General features: G+C 49.9%; 1 protein-coding gene across 5 annotated transcripts in view; it reads left to right on the top strand.

Moving 5' to 3' along the window:
- Positions 1-17,069, top strand: part of ELFN1 (extracellular leucine rich repeat and fibronectin type III domain containing 1) — a 105,323-nt gene extending 88,254 nt beyond the window's left edge. For all 5 annotated transcript variants that reach the window (XM_027656694.1, XM_027656689.1, XM_027656691.1 and 2 more), the window contains one exon: positions 13,502-17,069. In XM_027656694.1, coding sequence (XP_027512495.1) covers positions 13,942-16,332 — 2,391 coding nt within the window. In that variant the 5' untranslated portion in view covers positions 13,502-13,941 and the 3' untranslated portion in view covers positions 16,333-17,069. The remainder of the gene's footprint in view (positions 1-13,501) is intronic.
- The last annotated feature ends 6,913 nt before the right edge of the window (positions 17,070-23,982 follow it).

Consider the following 23,982-nt stretch of genomic DNA (forward strand, 5'->3'; position numbering starts at 1 on the left):
CACTGCCCGGGCCAGAAGAAGCTGCTTAGCCAGAGATGCTTTGGAGTCACAGAGTGCAGAGGCATAAGCATGCAGGATTCAGGTTTACAGGGCAAGGCAGCATGAGAGCACGGTGTTAACTCCATTTAACTCCTGCTCTTGTGCTGGACACAGACATTTTACCAGCGCAGCAGCAATATGAAGAGCTGAGCACTGATAAAGTACAGGCATGACATGATACAGGGCAGAGATTTGTGCTCCAGCACATACCCTGGTGCCCAGGTGGTGGCTACCCTCCTCCTCCTCCATGATATCAGCATTGTATCAGGACCACCACAAACATGTGTCTTCACAGCCACCTCTATCTTCCCATGTATCCCCCACCTCCACCCCACCAAGGCACAGATACATTTCCCTGAAACAGCAAGGCAGAAGAACACACATCCTGCTTTGTGGCCCTGTTCAGCTCAGGGTATTGGCCTCTTTACAGATAGAAAATAAACACACAATGCTGTCATGTCAGCAAGGAAATTAATGGAGTCCTGGGGCTCAGCCCTTGCATTAGTGTCTTAAGAAAGGGAGTGGGTAATATTTGGTTGCCCACAAAAGCCAGCCCACCTTATGTGGTCCAGCAACTTTGGGAGGAGCTGGGACTCTTTCCCATACACACTCTTCCCACCATATAACTCACACGTAAAAGACACAGACACATGCACACTCACGTACATATGGATTTGCACAGATCTGGAAAATAAAGCTCACGTCGTGCCACACTGATGGATCCCAGCACTATAATTACTCCATTATAAATGGCAATGTCTCAGAGCATTACTGCTAAAGACTCTACCTTTTAGTGTTGAAACTTTTAATTGATTTTAAAATACACAATCAATCACAGTTAATCAAGGAATCATGAAGAAGCTATCGTACACAAATACACAAAGACAGCATATAAACCACAATTAATGACCACTTAAACAATGGTGGGAATGAAAATAGGATTATTTATTAGTGTTTATGAGCAGTAATGGATAAAGTAATGAAGCAGTAGCACAGTGGTGTGTTAGAAGCCAAAGTTGGTAATATTTAACACCAAGTGGCCATAAGTGACTTTTCAGTGAGTGGGTCAATGGCAAAATTTAGAGCAATCTTTCCAAAGGAAGTAGATATCCCTTTTCCCTCCTCTAAACCCTACAGCTGCTGGTTGAGGTGGTCCATCCTGAAGGAAGGTGGGAACAAAACCGAGCCATCACTGGGTTCTCCCCACAAACCCAGAGCCAGGCTGCAAACCTGTCAGGCACAGCTTTGCTCCGTGGCAGGAGGACCTGTAGCCCTTTTCCAAAACCACCTCTGGGCTACCTTTAGATGTCCATCCATAATCTACCAGGGAGCTGTCCCTTCTCCCAAGGGCTGTCTCACCATGCGTCAGTGCAGCCCTGACTTTAATGTTAGAGAGAGTGATTAAACCCAGCTGGGTGTCCTGTCAGCCTGGGAGAGCCAATTCCCTACATCTCAGGGGGCACACAGCCTGACAGGCCAGAAAAGAGTGAGCAAAGCAAGGGCTGAGCCAAGGACAGTGAGCTTGGGCAGGGCAAAGGAGGTAAATTCCATGGAGGCACCTTGGAGGCCCCTGAGTCTGTCTTTGAGCACAGTTCCAGGTGGTCTGTCCAGGATTTAGTACAAAAGACTATTTTATCTAAGCTGGCTTTATTCACACCCACGTAGCAAGAGCCTTGTAAGCCCAGAGCCATGCACTGCCGAGGCTCACACCAACACAATCCTACCTGGGCTGCCTGCAGACCCAGTTTACTCTTTGCTGTGCTGGATCAAGACCTTCCCGTGCCTCGGTGCAATGCCTGCTGTCCCCAGGGACAGGCAGAGGCACGAGGATGTGGTCTTCAGACAGGGAGCAGTAGCAGAGCCCCATAATACAGCTTTTGCCTTCCTGCCATGCAGTTTGCTGCTTTGCAGCCAGAGCTGTTTAGTTCTCTAAATTAATAAGCAGTACCCAGGATGCCACTCTGCACTGCCTGACACGTAGTGCTATGGAGAGCCACTGGTGAAGTGACTCCTGGTAAGAAGAAGGGAAGAGTCCAGAGGAAACTTTGTCCTCTTGCACCATTCCCTTAAAGGCCAGTACTATTTAGCCCCAGAAAACACCACCAGCACCCTTACTGGTGTCCCTACAGAAAGCTGAGGACTTGGTAGGTCCCTCTTTCCCACCTGGGGTAGGAGCATGGGAATATGCTTGTGCTTAGACCTTTCTGTAGAGAGGTGGAGGTCTCACACTTGACCAAGAACTGCTTTTAGCACTGGACCTAAACTCCTGTTAGTCATCTCAAGCCTCTGAAAAGGAGCTGACACCAGGTCAGCCCCCATAAGCACATCTTCTCTGGGGCTTTGGTGGGGGCTGAGGATGCTGCAGCCCCTCACTTCCAGCCCTGCCTGCCAGCAGCCTCCCTCCCCACAGTGCTTGTGCTTGCTCGCATGGATCAACGTCTTCCTCTCCTCCACAGTCTCCTTTATTGCCTTGCAAGTTGGCCCCAGGATGTTTTATCACACCACAGCACATAATACAAATGAAAAACAAAGAGGAAAAGTTTGAATCATTTTTTTAATATATTCATCCCTGTGCTGGGGAACAATGATCCATCTGATTAAATCCGCATGCTAGAGTTTATTAAACCAGGTTGGCCTCTCGCTTTCTCTCTCCTTTAGGCAGGGACAAGCTCATTAAAATGAACATGCTCTGCTCCCTCCCCAGTGCAATCCTGCTTCACACTGTCTCTGTGCTGCTGATATCTTGTAGACATCGCCAGGAGCTGATGAATAGGGCTCTGCAGTTCAGTTTTCTCTGGCAGCAGCACAGCAGCCAAGCTTTTTGGCTTTTTGGCAAAGGGCAGGAGATGCCTTCAGCCTACCAGTGCCTCATGGCTGCTGGGAATGCTCATCCAAGGAAAGGCCCATTAAAAATGGAAGGAGGTAGGAGGGCAGGGACTCACATCTCACTCTAGCTCTGCCCCAGCACCTGATATGTCATTTACCTCCTCATGGGCTCTGTTTCTCATCTGTAAAATGGGTTTCATGGGCACTGCTTCCCCATTAGGATAATTAATGGCTATAAAGCACTTCAGATCCTGCTCTAAGAATAAACCCATCAGTAAAGACAAGGTGACAAGTTGGCATCTAAGACAGTTACTCCCCTGGGACCAGGTCCCTGTGTAGGTCCTGATCCTGCAGGCAGCTGCCCACCCTGCAGCCCTTACTCTCTTTGGGCTACTTCAGGAGGGTCCCCAGCCCACCCAGTCACCCTCCCCAGGGAGGCATTTCCAGCAGGCCAGTATTTTCTGCAGCTCCTCTTCCTCCTCAGGAGCCCTTCAGAGGCAACCTAAGGCTGTTACACCCTGGCAATAACAGTGGCTTAGGCCCTGTAATCCCTCCTTTACTTGACTTTGGGTTATTTTGAGCAGGAGATTAAAGGAGATTATCTGCATCACCTGAGATGCTGCACTTTCTATCTCTACCCCCTTTCCTCCATCCCTGGGGCTCACCCAGTCCCAGCCAACTAAACCCCTCCCTCCTTTCCCTGTGCTCTGCCATGCTCTTGTCTTGGGACAGCTGCCTGGCCACAGGGTGCTGCCATATGGTGATCCATCATCAACCTCACTTCCTGGACCCAGCTTCTCACTTGACCACTCATGTATCCTTCACATCTGCATCCTGAGTCAAATCCAGAGGTGCTCCACAGCAGGGAAAGAGAAAGGAGGTCACCCCAGAGCACTGTAGCATTAATTGGGATTAGTTCTGTGGGCTTCTTGAGAAGGAGGTGGTGGGAAAGAGGATCAAGAAAGTGGTCCTTTGGGCCCTAGGATCTTGGCAGAGTGTGTTGGGTCCAACAGCACCCACTTATCACCACAGCCAGAGCATGGAGAAGGATTGTCTGTTTGGAGCATCCCACACTATTCAAATAAAAGAATCCCAATAACACAGGAAAAGCACTGAAAAAATGTTTGTTTCATGCCCAAGGAGGAATTCTCATCACCTGGCACCATCCAGCCATGGGCAGGGAGCTCCTTTCCATGTTCTGGAGACCATGTGCTGCTCTCCAGCTCGCTTCAGCTTGGGTTTAGCAAAGCGCTTGGTGTTGGTTTCAATTCCTCACAAACGCTTGCTGAAATCAGCATGTTTATTAAATGAAGATCTAAACAGGCAGAGCTACAAGGAGTGGCAAAAAACCTTAATTCACCTTCCTTTATGACTGAGAGATGCTCAAACATCCCAGCTACTGAGAAGCAATAGTTCCCTTGGAAAGCAAACTCCCCCACATGGCATCGCACCAGCATGTGTGACCTGTGCACACATTCATGGCAAGCTCACACCTTCATGGACTGTTTTTCCTCATTTCAGACTACACCAGCCTAAAATCCATCTGCCACCCTGGAAATTAATAGCAATCATTAAACAAAAAGAGCTGGCAAAAAGAAGCCTGAGGTGAAAAGCAGCTATTTCTGCCAGAAAAAAAATTAAAACTATTTAGACATACAGAGAGTCATTTATTACTGTGAAGTCCTCCCTCCACCTGGGGTTTAAATCTCATTACAGTTTGTCCAAAACAGATGTTACCCTTTTAGCAGTAGATTATTAACGATAAACTCCATTCCTCCAGAGAGGGTGGGTGTTTTGGGTTCACTTGCTTTTTCAGCTTGGGTAACCTCCACAGGAAATGTTTATGAAAAGGACGGGCAGTCCAAATGCTGGCATAGCTCCCTACTCCTATTGTCTTAGACTCCAAAGTTTCTTTCCACTGTCCATATCTTTCAGAGGTCTCTGAACAGGCAGGGAAATACAGAGGTCCAGAGCATGGCCCCAGACTCTGTTGAGGAGCAGATGTTGAGGAAGGGCTTTTGTGTGCTAACACACCAATAGCTCCCACTTCTGCTTCTCCACCAGCAGCTGGGCATTAGCTATGTGTCAAGACAAAAAATTTCTTTTGGATGGAGCCTGGCATGTGCATGACCCATTTTTTCCCAAGCTTCTCTCCATCTGCCCACACATTTTTGGGTAGAAGGGCATTTGGTTGGGCTTTAGGCTTGTTGGCACCATAGAGGAGACCCAGTGGTCCCCTCATACCTGTAGCTGAGTATCCTCTATAGACAAAGATGGGCTTTGCTTGTTCCCACCAGTGCATGGGCATACTTCAGTGGGAAATCAGGTAGCCTTGAGAGAAACAATGTCTGGCACCAGGTTTAACCAGCCAAGCCCACAAAAGAGCCATGTTTTTGTTCTGTTTAGACTTAACATAATAAAGATACCTGCTCAGGAATCTAGGAGCCTTTTAATCATGCTGTAAGCATAATCAAATGAGACATTAATATCAGCTTCACATTCATATGGCCATCTGGCTGCCCAGCCATCTCCCTGACCATTTCAGGTAGTAGGAAGTGCATTCCCAGCATTCTCCAGAGATCCTACTAAATAGATGTTCTCACAATGCCTCTCAGTCTGCCTGGAAAGGCAATGAGAACCAGCTATTTTGGGATTGTTGATGGTGATGCCAGTACCAGCACCTCAGGGCTCTCTCAGAAAACACTTTTTTGCTATCTACAATTTTTCCTGCACCCCAAGGGAAGCATCAAGAGCTCTCCTGGGCCATGTATGTCTCTGAGTACTCACTGCTGGAGGAGAGTCTTTCCCTCAGCACAACACATCTCAGTCCTTCAGGTTTTACAGCTTATAATGAATCCCTTCATGGAGCCCTGAGGGACACAAGGGGAGCCCCAAGTAAACAGTGTATTTGCCTCCCTACAGGTGCAGGGTATTCAAAATAAAGGGATATTTGTTTGTAGCATGAGTATCTGACCCATGAGGAGTGTCCTATAAAAATTTACCAGGAGGAGTGAGTGCATATTTCCACTGCTGAAACAACAGACCCATAGCCTTGGTAAAATGTTTTATGTAGAAACTCAGCATATGTTTGGTTTAAGAGGGCAGGGCTGGAAATGTTGATGAGGATCTGTCTTGACCTAGGGAAGGGGAAGAGGGCCCCTCCTCCAGGAGTTGACAAACCTGAGCTCCTCCAGCAGAGCCCTGTGCAGGAGCAGGGCCGTGCTGGGTAAGCTGTTCGTGGAAGGTGGTCACGCTCGGTTTCCTCTGCAATGCTGTTATCCTGAATAAACATTAGATTGGTTTTGGAGTGCTGCCCAGATAATCATTAACCTTCTCCTGGCCCATGACAAGAAGCCAGCCTGCAGCACTGAGCTAAAATTAGGCTTGTAGGGCACTGGGGCTTGCCAGATATTGTTATATTAGGGCAGAAACCCCCTTCAGGAAGTGGACAGTCAGAGGGTCCAGCCTTAAGCTGGGCTCCTCAACTCCAAAGGACAAGAGCTAGATCATTACAACCACAAGATAACTTAGATTGGAAGTCTCCAACCAGAGAAGCAGGACCATCTTCGAAAGTGGGCGAGTGAGAGGTCAGCAGAGGTATTTGCCTACAGCACAGCCATAGCAATTCCTGTGGGCAGGACACATGCTCATGAAAATGTGAATTCTGTTCTGCCTACCCAGAGATCACAGATCATTACCATGAAGTCCTACACAAGATGTATATTTTCTTGTCCATCTGCCAAAACTCAGCAGTACAGTTCACTTAGAAACTGTGACTGATGTAGGCACTGGCCAGAGACCCACAGTTACTTCAAATCCCTTCACAGGGGAAGAGAAGAACAGAGAGAGAAGTGTTCTTTTGCATATACAGCCATAAGAAATCAGAGCAAACTAGACACTTCCACCTCTGAAAACAATTTCTAACAAAGCTCACCATTTCACAGACCCACCACCGGATACCATCCTGTGTAAAAGTTGCTTTTCCTGTCAGGAATGCAAAAGCCTCCTGCAAAAATGAATTAATGAATGAAAACAGTAAAACAGCAGCAAAGGTCTGAGTGAGGATGACAGTGCAGCAGAGGCAGGGCACAGTTCAGATTGCTGGTGCCGAGGAACACCGGCATCTCCACTTCCCAGCGTGGGGCTGGCTCCCTCCATGCATTGGTGCTGGAAAAACAGGCTTTGATCTTCAGCACTACTTACAGGGGAAAATGGGAGTCCTGCTTCCACAGCAGACCTCTGCTTTTCTCCAGCTTAACATCAGCATAACCATCCCATAATGGAGCTGTGATTCAGACTGATTACTTCTAAGGAAAAATTCCATCAAGCAAGTATTAGAGAGGCTTTCTCCCATGGAAACACACCTTTCTTATTGCTAATGTTTCTTATTGCTAAGTACCTGATCTTACTCTTATTTCTCTTCATCCCTTAAAATCTTTTTTTCCTCTTCACCTTCCTCTAACTCTGCCCCTCTCATCACACTCCTCAGCTCTTTGAGGGCTCAGGTGCGCTGTCACTGGCTGGAGCTGACATTTCATATCTGCCCGTGCTGATATTTCAGAAGGCTGGGATAATGCACAGGTAACCCAGCTGGGCTTAAGAGGCTGTTCACCACAAAGATCATTTATACATTTACTTAAACTCGGCAGAGGATTCTGCTCAGTGGCCTGCAGCAGCGTGGGATAGTGTTGTCATCTCAACAGACCCTGGAAAATAAGCAGCATGAGATGGATGTCAATGACTTCAGACTGCAACTGACTGAAAAGCAGAGAGTTATATTTTCTGAAATCCCAAGAGCTAACCTGTTTTGAAAATATTGTCATTTTAACCCAGAATTTATCTTGCTGTAAAACAAAGGGTTCTTAAAAATGTTCGATCAAACAAATCTGTTCTGGCCATTCCCAGGTTGCAGCTCTGGCCTCAGCCTGCCTGGTAGAGGCACAGTGGCTTAGAACTAGAGCTCCTCTCAGACATTACAGCACCCAAGTTTACTGTTAAAGTAAATTGACCTGAATATCAACTTCAAATAAAGATCACAGCTTCTCCACCCCGGGTTTAATTTTGCAGAAAGTGTGTTTTACACCAGAATAACTTTTTACTAGATAAGAACAACCCAACTCTGTGATTCCTAGCACCATAGAGAGCCCATGAGTGTTTATGTACTGGTACTACTAATGTCCCTGTATAGAGACCAAGCATGTAATTTCTCTTTGTTTCTCCCAGTGTCTCCCAGAAAAGTTATCTCTTCACCATCCCTCTCATTTGGATACTTGTCATACAGACCTCCTGAAGCCTCAGTAAAAGCTATCCCATATGTGATGCTGAGCACTTGTCTCTCAGCCCCCCCTTTACCTCTCTGCTTCATTCCTTCTTCATCTCTCTTCAAACCTCAGTGGAAAATATATCTCTTCTCCCTTGCCTGTTTTTCTTAAATAATAAATAATAGGAGGAGAGAGAGTAGAATTGACTGGAGAACTCTATTATCTAATACATTTGGGAATAAGGTTGGGATGCACAAAATGCTGCCTAAACCCTGTCAGCAGAGGCAATATTAATACCGGGAGCTCTGGATATAAAATGAACTTGAATTTTACAGGCCTGAGCTTCTTTATTATTCAGGGTGGTTGTGATTCTGACCAACAGCACCTAGCAGGAGGTGATGGATTAAACACCAGGAATATGACTGAGGAGAAAAACCTGCCTGGATGCCTCCTTTCCCCACCTGGCGTGTACAGGATGGACATTAGCCATTTAGGAGTGATTTCATCACTAATAAATGTTTTATCTGCCATCTTGGAGCTGCCTCCTCACATTATCTTATGCATAATGAAGAGCCAAGGTTCATTTTAAAATTTGGTGTCTGTTAGCTGAATATTCCCTCTGCACTTCTTTGGGTGGCTGAATATTTATCATTTGTGACGTACCACTCCCATTTTCCTACGGCTCTCATTGCAGTGGGGATCCTTCATTTTTTTGATAAAACAGCCCAAGTGGCTGTGACAGGGTCTAAGAGAAGCTGGAGATGAAGCAGCTAGGGAGAAGAAAGTTATGGAGGTGCAGGAATGCCAAGGAGAGGAGCACTGGTGAGTGTATGTGTGTATACGCACGCACACACGCACACGCATGTTAATCTGGCTCCTTGCCTTCCCTCAGTAAATGTAATCCACAGTTTGAAATAACTCATTCAGTAGAATAACAAAATTAGGAACTGAGTGCCAGCTCACTCTCTCTCTCCCTCCCCAGCCCCCACGGCTGCTTTGTTTGCTTCCTTGCAGCTGCTGCTCTGGTTTAATTTTCCAAGATGCCATTAGTCGGAAAATGGAAGCAAAAAGTTCCCAGCCAGCCTGCACTGGTTTTTGGAGCTCGAGCTCTACCTTTTTCTTTCCACCTCTCTTCCACCACCCTTGTGGGTTTTCAGCCAGGACAAGGATGCTGCTGCTCATCCAGTGCAGGCTGCAGACTCGTAGGCATCACAAAATCCCAGCAGTCCCTCTTTGCCACTGGGCTGTTGACAGGGACCAGGGATGGAGAAGCAGGAATGGGTAGGAGGAGAGTATATCGCAGTCAGGACTGAGGATTAGCGTGGAGAAACATGGATCTGGGCTCCAACAGGGATTCTGGATATCAGAGGCAATGTGGAGGAGCAACAAGGAGTGAGGGAGTTGTCATTGCCCCTTTGCTGGCCTCTGTCAGCCCAACATCTGCTCAGCTGGTCAAGCCACTCTGCCTTCTGAGAGCAGAAGGAAAGGGAAACACAGCCAGGTCTTCAGGGCACAGGTAACTGTGCAGGAATGTGGGTACCATGGCCTCGCCACGGATGTGGCCTGTTGTCATCGTCGTCGTGGTGCCACAGTTCAAGATATCTCTGACTGAGATCAAATCCATCATTTCAAATAATTGTTATTCTACACTGTCTTCATCCCTTCCTTTTTCTTCTTTCTCAAACAGCGAAGGAGGCTCCCGAATCTCCACTTTCCTTGTTGTTTTTCATGTGAGAGTTGTAGGTAGCTTGTTCTCAGGTTTTCCTAGGCAGCATTGTGGAGGGTGAGAGGACTGGGAAAAGTGATATGCAATTGGGTTACCAGGAGAATAAATCCAGGAAACTGGGCAAAGACAAATAAGGCAGGCAGAAGGGTTAAACAACTGGATTTTCTTACTGATTTTTGTCCAGTCTGTTGGGAAGAGGCACGGGGGTCTCTCCCCTGCTCTCCAGAGCCATGTTCAAGATATAGGAGGTCAGGGAAAGCAAAGCCTCCTCAGCCAGCCAGCTGCCCTCTTTTAACTTGCAAGAATCAGGCCTGGGATTTCAGGAGCAGAAACGAACAGGAAGGAGAGATTAGATGTGAGGTAAAAGGTAGAAAAGGGAAGAAGGAGACACCTCCTGGATGTCTGTTGTCTGCTGTTACAGGGAGATGAGTGGGGAACCACTACAAGTTGCCCCTGCTCCCACCCTGCCTCGCAGGATGCTCAGCTCTTGTCTGCTGTTGCAGCACACACTCTCAGGAACACACCCACACACATCACGGTGCTGGGAAGAGGCTCTCAGAAGCCAACAAGATGAACAATTTCGTCTTCCGCGCAAAGCAACAAGACCCACTTCTCCACTCCCCAGTCATGTCCTGGCAATCTAATAAAAAGGGAGATTAGCCCCTCTTTCCTCTCTCACATCTCCTTAATGCTATCATTTTATTCACACTTTGCAAAGCAAATAAACCAGCAAATTGCTTGCTTTAATGAGCTGAAATTAAACTCGGGCTGCTGATAAAATGCCTTTTCTCCTTTCTGTTGTCAGGAAGGACTCATCTGATAGGCAATGTATGGGAAAGAAGAGAAAACACATATCAGGAGCCTTACTGAATACGTTTGAGTCGTTCACTGTTGCTCTTCTTCATTCTCAGCACCTACAATTAGATGGGGAAGGCACATGGGTGCTATAGGGGAAGGCTATAGGGGGTCAGCCTGGCAAGATCTGTGGAGGGTCTGTGTCTGCTCTTTGCTCACAGCTGGTGCCACTCCATTACCTAATGCCCTCCGACACAGGCTGCTGCCCTCAGCCTCCCCAGGGTGGAGTGACATGAACTTTCCTCTGCAAGGAAAAGGCTGGTTTGGCTCTGCAGAGCACTCCCCAACACAAGGTTGCCCAGAGAAGATGTCTGTGTCACAATGGGAGCTAGAGGAGACAGAATAAGTACTTGCTGAAGAGAATATGCCAAGATGCATCCATCCCTGCTGCCCGTGCTGGCTCAGTTTGGCAGGGCTTCCCTTGCCTGCAGGAGGTCCCTGGAATCTACAAGCCCATGGAGGAGGACAGGGAGGTGGGTGCACCAAGAGCAAGGAAAGCACGCTCTGTGACACACTGAAGTGACAACTGGGGCAAGCCATTGCTTGTGGCTCTGCAGGCCAGCAATACCCTCCTCACACACCCTCAGGGGCAATGTGCATCCTCACAGGATGCAGGAGGAGCTCGAGACCAGGCTGGTTCCCTGTGGCAGAGGAGAGCAGGCCCATCTAGAGGGAAAGTCTCCACCTGCAGCACAGTGCTTGTGCTGGGATTTTCATCCCAACAAGAGGAGCTCAGGGCACTTTGCCTCAGCCTCCCACCACCCTGTGAAATGCTATCATTATCTCATGGAACCAGAGAGGAGACTGGAGTGCAGAGAGGTTAATTGAGTTGTCTAACACCAGGAGGGATGTAGCAGCAGATGTGTTTCAGTCTGGAACTGCAGTCTGTGTCTTGCCGTCGGCTGGGGAGGTGGTAAGGGGGGACACTCACCTGTGGTCTCCCAGGGAGCCCTGAGAGCCTCCCTCTTCCCTTCCTCACTGGCTCCAAGGACTCAGCTGTGCCCACATGGGCTTCCAGGTACTGGTGAAGTGTCCCAGGGCAGTGACAGCACATGGAGGACAAGGTGGCTGGAAAGTCTCAAGTGCAGAGAGGTGACGTGAGAGAAGGTCTTGTTATTCATGTAACAGAAACCCAACTGTGCCACCAGGGAACAGACTCATTGTTCGCAATCCAGAGAGAACAAATAAACTGTTTTACTGCTTATTATTACTGGCCTGTTTACCAAGGTATAAACTGACTGGTGAACAGGGATCTCTGCAGTGAAACATGGTCTGCTTTGCTGCCTGGTATTGTGGCTGGAAAAGAACCTGGTTTCTTCTGGACATGGGCATCTGCCTCTAAATGCCTCTTGACAATCAGCCTCACATGATTTTCAGGCATGCAGCACCAAGCACAGTCCCTTCGCTGCCTGTGCACTCAGAAATGGTCTGGAAAACTCTTTCTGGATTTATACCATTTTCCAGGTTCAAGGAAAGACAATTTAGATGTAACATGTACCCCTGTCTCCTTCACAACTTCCCAAGAAACGTCCAGTTCCTACCAGCTGTGTTTTCAAGGAGTGCTGGTGGTATCTTCCCTGGCTCATATAGCCTGAGCTTGGACAAGGCAGATAACCAGAGCTCCTGTTCCCAACAAAATTTCAAAGAAGGATTTTTCTAGATGGGCCCCATTTGTGGGTAACTCCATCTCTGCCATAACACCACACTGCATCTGTCCTACCAGCCCAGAGATCTGTTTGGCAGCAGAGATATCCACAGATGATATTTTCAATGTCTGAAAAAGCAAGACCCAGGAGATGCTGGCGCTCATGCAGTTCCCACTTCTCCACTTTTGCCTTCCTGTTTCCCTAAGAAATTATAAAAGGAAGTAGAAGTTGTGTCCATGGATGTTGATGTTTAGTCAAAAATGAAGGGGAAAAAAAAGGAAAACATGAGCCAGGAATGAGAATTTTTCTGTGGGAAGTGAGGCTGCTGGCAGCCCCATAGATTGTGTCTAGTGAAGACTCTTCCTAGTCTTCAAACAGCTGTTTCTGGCTGAGGAGGGAAGGTCTTGTCCTATCCTCTGCAAATACACTTGTTATGCCACTGAATACTTGAGGGTTTTCCACATGTCTGCATCATTTCACCTGGGAGGAGGAAAGAGGTCTTGGAGAAAGGCAGCAAGCTCCAACCAGGAGCAAGGACACCGGATAGTTCACAATCACAACAGTGTGTTTTGCAAAGAGTGCCCTGAAACTACTGCTCAGGTTCCCAGAAGCAGGACAAGCGCTTGGTGGTGGGCTTTATCCCAGATGCCACCCAGCAGTGCAGGCAGAGAGAGACGGTGTCCTCAACCAGCACCTCCTTCTTTGGGCACTGCTGCTGCACACACCAGCACGCGAGACAGTCAGGATTCCCCTCAGCAAAACGCTGCAGCATCAAATCTACATCAGAGCGAGTTGTCTAGACTTCATCTGCTCTCAGTGGAGAGGAACAGACACTTCTGGGGCATCACTCCTCTCTTTCTAAGGTAGACACCTAAATAGGTCAGACTAAGAGTGCACTGGATGTGTGTTGGTCTCTCAACTGCCTAAAATGCGACGCTGGACAGGGTCTCAGAGGATGACCTCAGTGGTCAGTGAACTGCCAAGTGCTGCCAGTGGCAGCCAAATAAACAAAAGGTTCCTTGAAAGATGATAGCCACAGTGAGAAGGGAGGTGCCTAACTTTAAGAGGGTAGTTGGATGCATCTCCAACACCTCTGAATGCTGTCTTTTCTTTGTGTTTAGTTTGTGCTTGTGTTTTGTTTTGAGCAGGTGAGCCGAGGGACTGAGCAGGGTAAGCCAAACCCACAGAGGCACATGGAGATGGGGACCAGCACCGCTATGGGCAGCAAAAAGAAAATGAGGAGATGTACTATAAAAAGTGAGAGGAAGGCTTGTCTCTGAGCCACAGGGACTCCTCCACACAGGCGCTTAACTTCATGACTCCCTCCTCGAGATGCCAGAGACCTGGTGATGTGGGACCAGCCTCAGCCACCCAGGCCTTGGTAGCAGCCCCTGGCTGGTGGCTGCCGAGTACCGTGGGCACCGAGGTCCTCTTTCTCCACAGACGCGTCCCTCCCGTCTCCAAGCCATGAGGAGAAGGGAGAGGCAAGCGAAGCTGCCGAAGAAGCACTAGCCCACATCTTCCCAGCCCCTGTCCTATTCCCCGCTTCCAGCAGACCAGGAGCCCCCTCTCCGTGCTGCCCTTCCAGATGGCAGGTCGCCGGTGGGCCGCGACGTCAGCCCTCTGCATGTACGTGGCGGTCGTCTCTCTCCTACATGCCGGCGGGGTGCGGGCAGACTGCTGGCTCATCGAGGGGGACAAGGGCTTTGTCTGGTTGGCCATTTGCAGCCAGAACCAGCCCCCCTACGAGTCCATCCCCCAGCAAATCAACAGCACCATCGTGGACTTGAGGCTGAACGACAACAAGATCAAGAGTGTGCAGTACGCCTCGCTCAGCCGCTTCGGCAACCTGACATACCTCAACCTGACGAAGAACGAGATCTCCTACATCGAGGACGGTGCCTTTTCAGGACAGTTCAACCTCCAGGTGCTGCAGCTGGGTTACAACCGACTGAGGAACCTCACCGAGGGCATCCTCCGGGGCCTGGGGAAGCTGGAGTACCTCTATCTCCAGGCCAACCTCATCGAGACCGTCACCCCCAATGCCTTCTGGGAGTGCCCCAACATAGTGAACATTGACCTGTCCATGAACAGGATCCAGAGACTCGACAGCAACACTTTTCGGGGCCTAAACAAGCTCTCTGTCTGTGAACTCTACAGTAACCCCTTCTACTGCTCCTGTGAGCTCCTCGGCTTCCTGCAATGGCTGGAGGCTTTCACCAACATGACACGCACCTATGACCGGATGCAGTGCGACTCCCCGCCTGACTACATGGGCTACTACTTGTTAGGCCAAGGCCGGACTGGCTACCGCAATGCTCTGAGCATGCTCTCGTCCCTTTGCACTGGTGGCTCCTACACTGTGATCCCTCGTTTTATCCCTCCCAGGTACCAGGTGACCACGGTGCCCTCTGAAAGCCCCTGCTCTGAGGAGGAGTGCTCCTCTGGCGACGGCACGACGCCGCAGTTCTCCCTCTTCACGCCCATCGGTGAAACAGAGGTGCGCCCCAACATCCAGGTGAAGCACCTCAACCACAACTCGGCCGTCCTCACCGTGCAGATCCCCTACCCCTTCAGCAAGATGTACATCCTCTCCCAGTTTGAAAATGGCTTCTCCTCCATGATCACCAAGCTCAGGAAGAAGGAGGAGAACATCACCGTGAGCAACCTAGTAGCACAAAGAGATTACACCTACTGCGTAGTCTCTGTCCACCAATACTCCAAGTACAACCACACCTGCGTCACCATCACACCCACCAGACCAAACCGCAAGGAGCCAGTGCCCACCCCTTCCACTGCCACCCATTACATCATGACAATCCTGGGCTGTCTCTTTGGCATGGTGATTGTCCTGGGCGTTGTGTATTACTGTCTCCGGAAGAGGCGCCAGCAGGAGGAGAAGCACAAAAAGGCTGCCGGCAGCATGAAGAAGACCATCATCGAGCTGAAATATGGGCCAGAAATGGAGACCACCAGCATCACCCAGCTGTCCCAGGGACAGATCCTGGGCGGGGAGACAGTGACCCGCATCCCCTACCTACCTTCTGCTGGCGAGGTCGAGCAGTACAAGCTGATTGACAGCAGCGAGACCCCCAAGGCCACCAAGGGCAACTACATGGAGGTGAGGACGGGTGAGCAGCCCGAGAGGCGAGACTGTGAGCTGTCCCTGCCGCCGGACTCCCAGGGCTCTGTGGCTGAGATCTCCACCATTGCCAAGGAGGTGGACAAGGTGAACCAGATCATCAACAACTGCATTGATGCCTTGAAATCCGAGTCCACCTCCTTCCAGGGGGTGAAATCAGGGGCAGTCTCCACGGTGGAGCCTCAGCTGGTGCTCTTATCAGAGCAGATCCCCAGCAAACATGGATTCCTTTCCCCCGTCTACAAGGAAAGCTACAACCACCCTCTCCAGCGGCACCACAGCATGGAGGCGGCCCCCAAACGCTCCAGCACCTCTTCCAGTGGCTCCATACGGAGCCCCAGATCCTACCGCTCCGAGGGATCGGGCCACAAATCAGAAGCCAAATACATCGAGAAGACATCCCCCACCACCGACACCATCCTCACTGTGACACCGGCCGCGGCCATCCTGCGGGCAGAGGCGGAGAAGATCCGCCAGTACAGCGAACACCGGCACTCGTACCCCAGCTCGCACCAAGGGGAGCAGCACGACAGCATGGGGGGGAGAAAGCCCTCCATCCTGGAGCCTCTGACCCGCCCTCGCCCCAGAGACCTGGCCTATTCCCAGCTCTCGCCTCAGTACCACAACCTGAGCTACACCTCCAGCCCAGAGTACACCTGCAAACCATCGCACAGCATCTGGGAGCGCTTCAAACTCAACCGCAAGCGGCACAAAGACGAGGAGGAATATATGGCAGCCGGCCATGCCCTACGCAAAAAGGTCCAGTTTGCCAAAGACGAGGATCTCCACGACATCTTAGACTACTGGAAGGGCGTCTCCGCCCAGCAAAAGTCCTGAGTCCTCACATAGCTCATGACTTAACACACTAACTGGACCAAAAGAAATCCGCAGCAGCTATTTTTATTCAGACTGTCTTTGAAACAAAATAAAATTAAAAAAAAAAAAAAAAAAAGAGAGAACAAATTATGAAAAAAATCTATAAATATTCTATATAATATATAAAGTGAGATATTAAAATGTCCTCACGTTGGTGAGACGCACCAAATTTGAACATGAACTTTGCAGAACAAACTGTGGAGTGAAAGAAAAAAAAAAAGTTTTGTTTCATTTTGATTTTTTAAAAAAAATGAGAAAAAAAGAAAAAATTGAATATAAAACGAAAGTGAAAGAGCGGGCAGAGAGCTGAGGTCTGGCGTTTCCCAATATTGCATTGCATGAGTCCCTATTCCGTGATTTTGTGGATTCTTTGTGAACAGTTTGTGTTCTTCCTTTCCTTCCAAAATCAACAGCGACAAAAACAGCAACAAAAACCAAAAAGAGACCAGAAGGAGCTCCATCTTTTGGGCTGTTTTTGCAAACGGAGTCTTCCAGTTTAGACTTTTACCCAGTTGAAGGCCCGTTCACATTTTCACTCATTGAAAGGTTTTACCACACATTGCATTGTAAACCGAAGTCGTTAATTGTACAGAGAAAATTTCTATATTTGCAATGTTTGCTGTATAATGAGAAAGAGAGAGGAGAAAAAACCCCAATACTACATCTACTAAAAATATATATATATATATCTATATTCACCTGTTTGTACCAGGTTTTAATCATGGATTTTAGAGAAACAGATGGAGTTTTGTTTGAAGGATTTTTTTGTTGGTTGGTTGGTTGATGGGATATTTTTTGGAGTGGGGGGCGAGTGTTTGGATTTCTAAGTGTTTGGTTTTGATTTCTTCCTCTAATCGTCTGTGTCCAAGTCCTTCTCTCTTCCAAGTACATTGAAGAAAAGAGGCATGTACCTGGAAAAGCAGAATCCCTCTCCTTATTCCAGGAGGGAGACCATCACCACCAGGAACTGGGAAGGGGATGACAAGTGAAGGGCTTTTGGTTGAGCAGGTGGGGTTGCTCCTGCAAATTAAAAGGTATTGATCTCTCCCCTTAAACGAATGTATCTGGGGAGTGGTGGCCCTCGGGATCAGCCACGGAGTGGGGGTTATCCCCTCACTTTCAAGATGGGGAGGTGACAATGAATTAGAGGAGAAAGCCTCTTGCTGCGCTCCACAGAAGGACATTATTGAGGGGTGATTTTGCTGAGAGAGAAAACACTGAGCATTTACAGCTTGCCCTTACTGAAACACCCCTGACCAGCCCTTGGGATTCTGAGACTGAAAGGCTCTGTGTCTATGTCTCGAGTCCACCCAAGCACATACATGTCCCTCAACCATTTCTCTCCAATGCTGGTCCAAGATTCCACAGCTTTTTGCCCCATCTCTAAAATACTCACAAATGATGCCCTGCTCATGGCATGAGGAGGAGAAGGGAGATGTTGAGGCCATGAAGGCACTCCCAGGCCACCCCAGTGGCCAAAGGATGCAGTTTTGCCCTGATCAGCTCCAGCTGAGTCACAGGTCCCCATGTCTCACCCACCCCATGACCGACACAAAGTGGGGGCTTCACAAGGGTCCAGGAACTGCTCTGTTCCCAGGCGAGTGTGTGGGAGCCCAGTGAGCCAGCAGAGTGAGGTGATAATCTCCCCAAATGCTGCCCTGTAAGGCCCTGCTGCTTGCCAGAGTTTTCCCCTTACATCCTGTTCACAAGTCTCTTTGGATGGACATCCTGAGTCCTGACGGATGAGCACTAGGGCCCAGGAGCAAACCATATCCCATCCTGTTATTTCAATATTTCAAAGTGATTTTGACAGGTATTCTTGCAAAAGGTTATGTTTGTTCAGAAAGGAGCTGAGCCAGGAAGACACAGAGCAGGCTGGGAAGTGCATGAGTTCATTCCCCATGGTTATTTGTGTAGACAACAAACCATTAGCGGGATTTCATAATAAAAGGCAGGCAATTTCCCCTGGAATGGATTTACTCTGCCTGTGCAAAGGCACATTCCTCCATCTCCTCCAGGTGCCCCAGGTACTGCCCACAGCATGCAGCTTCCTGGGGCTGTCTTGCTTAGCAGGTAGTGAACAGGACCTGGAGAAGGAAATTGAGGATCACCCATCTCTTGTTCAGTGCCATCACGGTAAGTCCTTACGCAGATCTCAGCTGTAGCACCTGGACCAAAGCAAACCCTTCAGCTGAGACAGCCTTCCCTTGCAAACCCCGAGTGCCTCCTCATAAAACCATGGAATGGTTTGGGTTGAAAGGGACCTTAAAAATCATCTAGTTCCAACTCCCTGGCCGTGAGCAGGGATGCCACCCATGAAATCAAGTTGTTCAGGGCCCCATCCAGGGCTCACATCTTGGAGAAATGGGAGTTGGTCAGCAAGGATGGATAATAGAAACACTAGTGGGGCCTCTTGGCACTGTTTCGTGGTCTCAGGGGATTCCTCAGCAAGAGGCTGGGGTGGTCCAAGGTGGTGGCAGTTAATGAGTTAATTCGGGCTCAGGTGTCAGTGTTGAAAGTCACTGATAAATACCCAAAGACCTTCCTCAGTCTCTCCCCCCACTGAGACCATTCCCACACCAGTGGAGTGTGATGCCTCGCTGTGGAGGCAGCTGCCAGCTCAGCTCCTTGCCTGGGGCGATCCATTTTGCTCCTCTGCCTCTGTTTCCTCCTCTGCAAAATGCTTCCTTGTGGTGTTGAGGGCGTAGGCTGGCTGGGGAGGCTCAATTAATTAATTGCCTGTCTGTGAAGCCCGTTTAGCTCCTAGAATAAAAACTGCTATCGAAATGCAAAGTTGTTAGTAGCATAAAACAGCAGGAGCAGTTGAAATCAAAGCCTGATTCTGTTTTCACACCAGGATTTCACTGGTCATAAACCAACAGAGACTGACAGAGGAATGTGATACAGCAGCACTGGCCTTTCTAAATTAAACACTTCCCACATGCAAACTGCCTGAAAAAAGTAGGGTTAGAAAAAGTCAAGGCCCCTCTATCTCCAAGATATCTCCAAAGGACGTACCAGCACATGCATCACCCTGTACCCCATTGTTGGTGGGGCCTCACCACAGGTCTCCAGGTGGCTCCTGGGGTGATGGCCGTGCTGCTGAGCACCTTCCAGCCTCCTTTCTCTCCCTCCAAAACAGGGTGCGGTACTGGCAACCATGGTCCACATCCCTCAGCAGAGGATACCATAAAATGAGCTGTGAAAAGAGCCAGACAAGAAAATAGAAGAGGTCCCTCTGTTCCCAAAGCCACCACCCCATCCACAGAGCTCCAGGAGTGCCTCTGCGTGGGGCCTGGTGAGCTCTGTTCACAGCACCTTCCATCCCCTCCAAGGCAGTCACTTTACAGACCCCTCCAGGGGCAAAGGGGGAAGTTTACCAACTGTGACCCATCGTGTGCTTTTCTTTGTTGTTTTGTCTCCTGTCCAACTACCAAAGCTCTCAAGCTGCTTATGCAAAGAGAAGTGGTACCTTGTTCAGTCAGGCTGTTCCTGCTACCCCAAGCCCATCCAAAGCAAGGGGGCCCCTCACCAAACAGAAAGGAGGGGGCATGGAAAAGGCATGTCGGAGTGAGGAGGAGAGGAGGCCAAGGGAAAGATTTCTCCTTCGTTTTGCCCCACCTGAAGGGGCAATGGGGACCAGTGAACTGGGAACCAGCATTGAAAGGCACTGCCTATGGAGGTTCCCATATCCCCCTCCTTCAGCAGCCTGGGCTTTGACACTGGAACAAAGGGAAGGGAAAAGGAAGGGAGGGAAAGGGATGAAAGGCAGGGAGGGGTGTGCAGGTCAGAGGTGTGGGAGCACCTGTGCCTGGCACAGGACAGGCATCAGCCCCCAGAGAGGCCAGCAATGGCATCAAGCAAAGCTGCTCCAAGAGAAAGTTTTTTTAAGAGTGAGCAGTTGTTTCCCTGTGAAAATGAAACAGAGAAAAGGAGCAGAGGGACCCATTGCTTCTCTGAGAAATTTCCTCACTGGCTGAGGGTGGAGGGAGCTGTGTCTGCTTCTGGGAAATGCTCTTGGAAAGCCAGGAAAGCAGCTGCCCATGGCCATGCTGAGCTGCCCCCTCACCGCTGTCACCTCTCCAAGGATGTCTCTGATGAGCCCCAAGGGAACAAGCACTCCTGTACCGCAGGGTCCCTGGGCTGCCTGCCAGGCACGGGGTGTGTACAGGGTGTGCAGACCCAAACCCACCTCAGAAAGCACAGCTCTGCCTTCCTCTGCCACAGGCACCAGTTGTGGCATTGAAGGGACACACACAGCTGATGTGCAACAGGATGGTGTCCTCTGACATGGATTTCAAGTTCCCATCACCATTTCACAGCCTCTGCTCTCCCAAAACTCTTTGGGCACTTGTGTAGCTCTGCACCTGATCTTCACTCCCTGTTGCTGGCTGCCACCACCAGCCCTTGACCCCTCTCCCTGCCACTGCTCCCTCTCAGCCCTGATCCTGTGAGCCACCAATAGCCACTATATGGGAATCCTGTTCCAGGGCTCCTCTGCTTCCTGCAGTCCCTGGGGTCATGTGGAAATGCATTCTGCTGATGCCCTTTCAGTATCCACAAAACTACTGTTATTTAAACCACCTGTCTTCAAGGGCAAAACCAAGGTAGGACCAAAAATCCCTCCTCTGATCCCTCCTCCAGCATCCCAGGTAGGACAGCTCCTTGTTGCAGCATAAATCCAAGCCCACATTACCCACAGCTCAATCCTCACTCTGGTCCAGAGCCAGCAAAGGACCCTGCCATGTGTTGCAAAGTCTGTGTGATACCTAGAGCTTGGATATTATTTAAAAACTTGTAAATTAGGATAGAAACACCCCTCCACTCAGACATGCACCATTTAAGCCCAGCACTCTGGAGGGCATCTGCCAGCCCTGGTGTGCACACTGGTTGTGTCCATCTGCTCCAAAGCATGGCCTGTGGGAAGAGCCACATTCACAGAGAGAAACGTGGGGAGCAAAGGGTGACTGCCTGCCCAGATACCTCCCCAGTGCAGCAAAGCACTTGAGAGGGAATGTGGCAGCCCTGGAGCCTACAGGGGCTCCAGGTGTGAACCCACCTCCAGGCCAGCACTGGAGCCTCCTCACGGCTTCAGCTGAGTCTACCATGAGAGCAGGTACAGATCCCATGGGAGGGGTCTGCAAGGATGCATGGAGACCCTAAGGCAAGAAGGTGCTCCCATTCACCACCCTGACTGTGACAACAGCCAGATTGCATTGGCTTTGCTCAAATCAAGCCAGTGACCAGTGGTGCTTGCTGGGTGATGGCACCTCTCCTAGGGCTGCCAGCACCACTGGAGCCATCTCTCTTCCAGCCCCACTGATGCTTATGGGTCAGCCCATGCATCCCCAGCCGGGTGATGCCCAGGGCCACTGGAGAGCCAGAGGCAGAGCAGGGCCCTGGGCACACACTTCAGCAGCCCAGCCAGCTCCTGCTCCTTCATGATCCCTCACTCCTAGCGACCCCAGCCAACTTCCCCCCACCCCACTTGGAGATCAGCCCTTCCCTGAATCAGATCTTGGTGAACCAAAAGCTTCGTTGCTCGAGAGCCCCAAACTCATCCCTGTGGTGGATGTGGCTCTGCAGGGGTCAGGAGCAGCAACACAGCCCCCGGCCAGGCTCCTGCTGCAGCCTGGCTGCCTGTCGGGCTCTGGAGCAATAAATCACCTTGTCTGCAGGAGAGAGGGTCAGCAGGGGTGGAGGACAGTGCGGTGGAGGCCTCATCATACAAATCCTTTGGGCGAGGAGGGGTCCGGGGGAGGTTGTGGACGGGTGTGCTGCGGCGCGGCTGGACCAGACCCAAGAGCGCGGATCAATGAGGGTGATTGAAGCCAGCACGCACTGCGTTGGGCTATTTTTAGCACAGCCAGCAGAGCAGGAATTTGGGAGCCCAAGTCAGAATTTATTTGCATCTGTGAGTGCTCGTCAGGAGAGGACCAACAACAACTCCCCGCTGGGGTGTAGCAGCACCCTGATGCACATTTTGGGACCTGCCCACCTCAGCTTCAGCACCTCTTCGGTGCCTCTCCACTGCAGTGCCCTGTGCGGACAGTGTCACCACCCTGAGGCTTGGAGCTGTGAGCACGTGGATGCACATGGACACAGGATGGAGACAGAGTAGAGGAGAGGGTAGGGGATGGACCTCAGGGGATGAAGGGGTTATTTGTGAAAAGCAGTGATCCTACCTTAAATGCGCAGGAGGTGTGAACAGGTCTTCTAGTGTGGCTGCAACACTGCCTGGCTCCACAGGGCAGGGCCAGGCAGGTGTGGGCCTCAGCCCCAGCCTTCTCCTCCAGCTCCTCCCTCCCCATTTACACACCATAGGCTTTCCACTGTGGGGACCTGGGTCAGTTTTTCTAGATAGGTGTCCAGAGATGAAATTGTTCTCCAGAGAGGTGTATAGCACATTTCCTTTCCTTCACCACTTGGATGCCAGTGGTGTCCAAGGCGCTGAAGGCAGTGAAGGTGCTGATGGGCACAGCCCGTGGTGCTGAGAAGCCAACCCAACAACTACCCTGTAGTTTGGAGCAGTGACTTTGGCTTCACTTGAATTTACTTAGGCTCCAAGTTTTCATATCTCATTTGTGGCACAGCCTCTGTTTTACCCCTCTCAGCCAGCTCACCAGCACCACCAAAAGGGTGGTAGAGATTATACAAACGCTTCCTTGAGAGTTTTGCTCATTTTCACCTCCCTTCCTGCCCAGGACTTAATGGAGGGAAACCATCTGATCCAGAGTGAAGCCAGTTTTCTGAACTCAGTTTCCTCTCTGCAAGGGATGAGAAGACAAAGTACCAGAGATGGGGATTTTCATCAAATGAGGAGTAGCCAAGCAGGATGTCAGCTTTTACTCTAGCTTTGCTGTGCTTTCTTTTGGTTCAAATTGGATGTGAACATGGCTGTTTCCTTCCCTCTGCAACTTCCCTGTCCCTGCAGAAAACCAAAGGAGCCTGCCAAGTCTCCGAGTTTGCGTGTGTGCCTTTTCAATAATTCAGTGGGAATGTTAATGACACGGGTGTGTTGTTGTTTCTGCATGAGCCAATCACTTCTCACATCCCACCAACATCTGTTTTTTTTTCAGACTCAGCTCAGCTGTCGGGCAACAGCCATTTGCTGCTCACCTTTACTTGCCTTGCCATTAAAGGGCTCATTAATGTACTCCATCCTTGCTTTCTTTAGGACTAAAATATTTCCATTTCTGTCTTTTATCAGTTTTCTCATGGTTTATATCCTCTCCTCTCTGCACCATGCAATGCCCTTTTCTAATGAGCTCCTCTCTCTGGTCCATCTCATCTATTAAGCTATGTGAGTGCTGTCTCCTGTATCGTCTTGCTCATCTCCTGGGGTCTCATCTGGGTCTATCATATTCCTTAGTGTTTCCAGCTGTGAAAGGAAATTATCAGCCTCACCTACAACATCCACAACTTCCTCCCACCCCACTCGCCTTACTCACAGCCCTCCAGTCTGGCTCATCCCCCCAGAGCATCCAGCCTTGACAGCCTCCTCCATCCTTGCATGAGCCCCTGGCTGGATTGCCCTGATTTGCAGGGTTGTGATTGAATGCCTTAAAGTTTGTGTGTGGTGCCTGCAGCTTGTCTCTGCTGGTGGCCTCT

Source organism: Corapipo altera, unplaced genomic scaffold (genome assembly GCF_003945725.1).
Source record: "Corapipo altera isolate COAL_440 unplaced genomic scaffold, ASM394572v1 104, whole genome shotgun sequence".
NCBI classification, from domain to species: Eukaryota; Metazoa; Chordata; class Aves; order Passeriformes; family Pipridae; genus Corapipo; species Corapipo altera.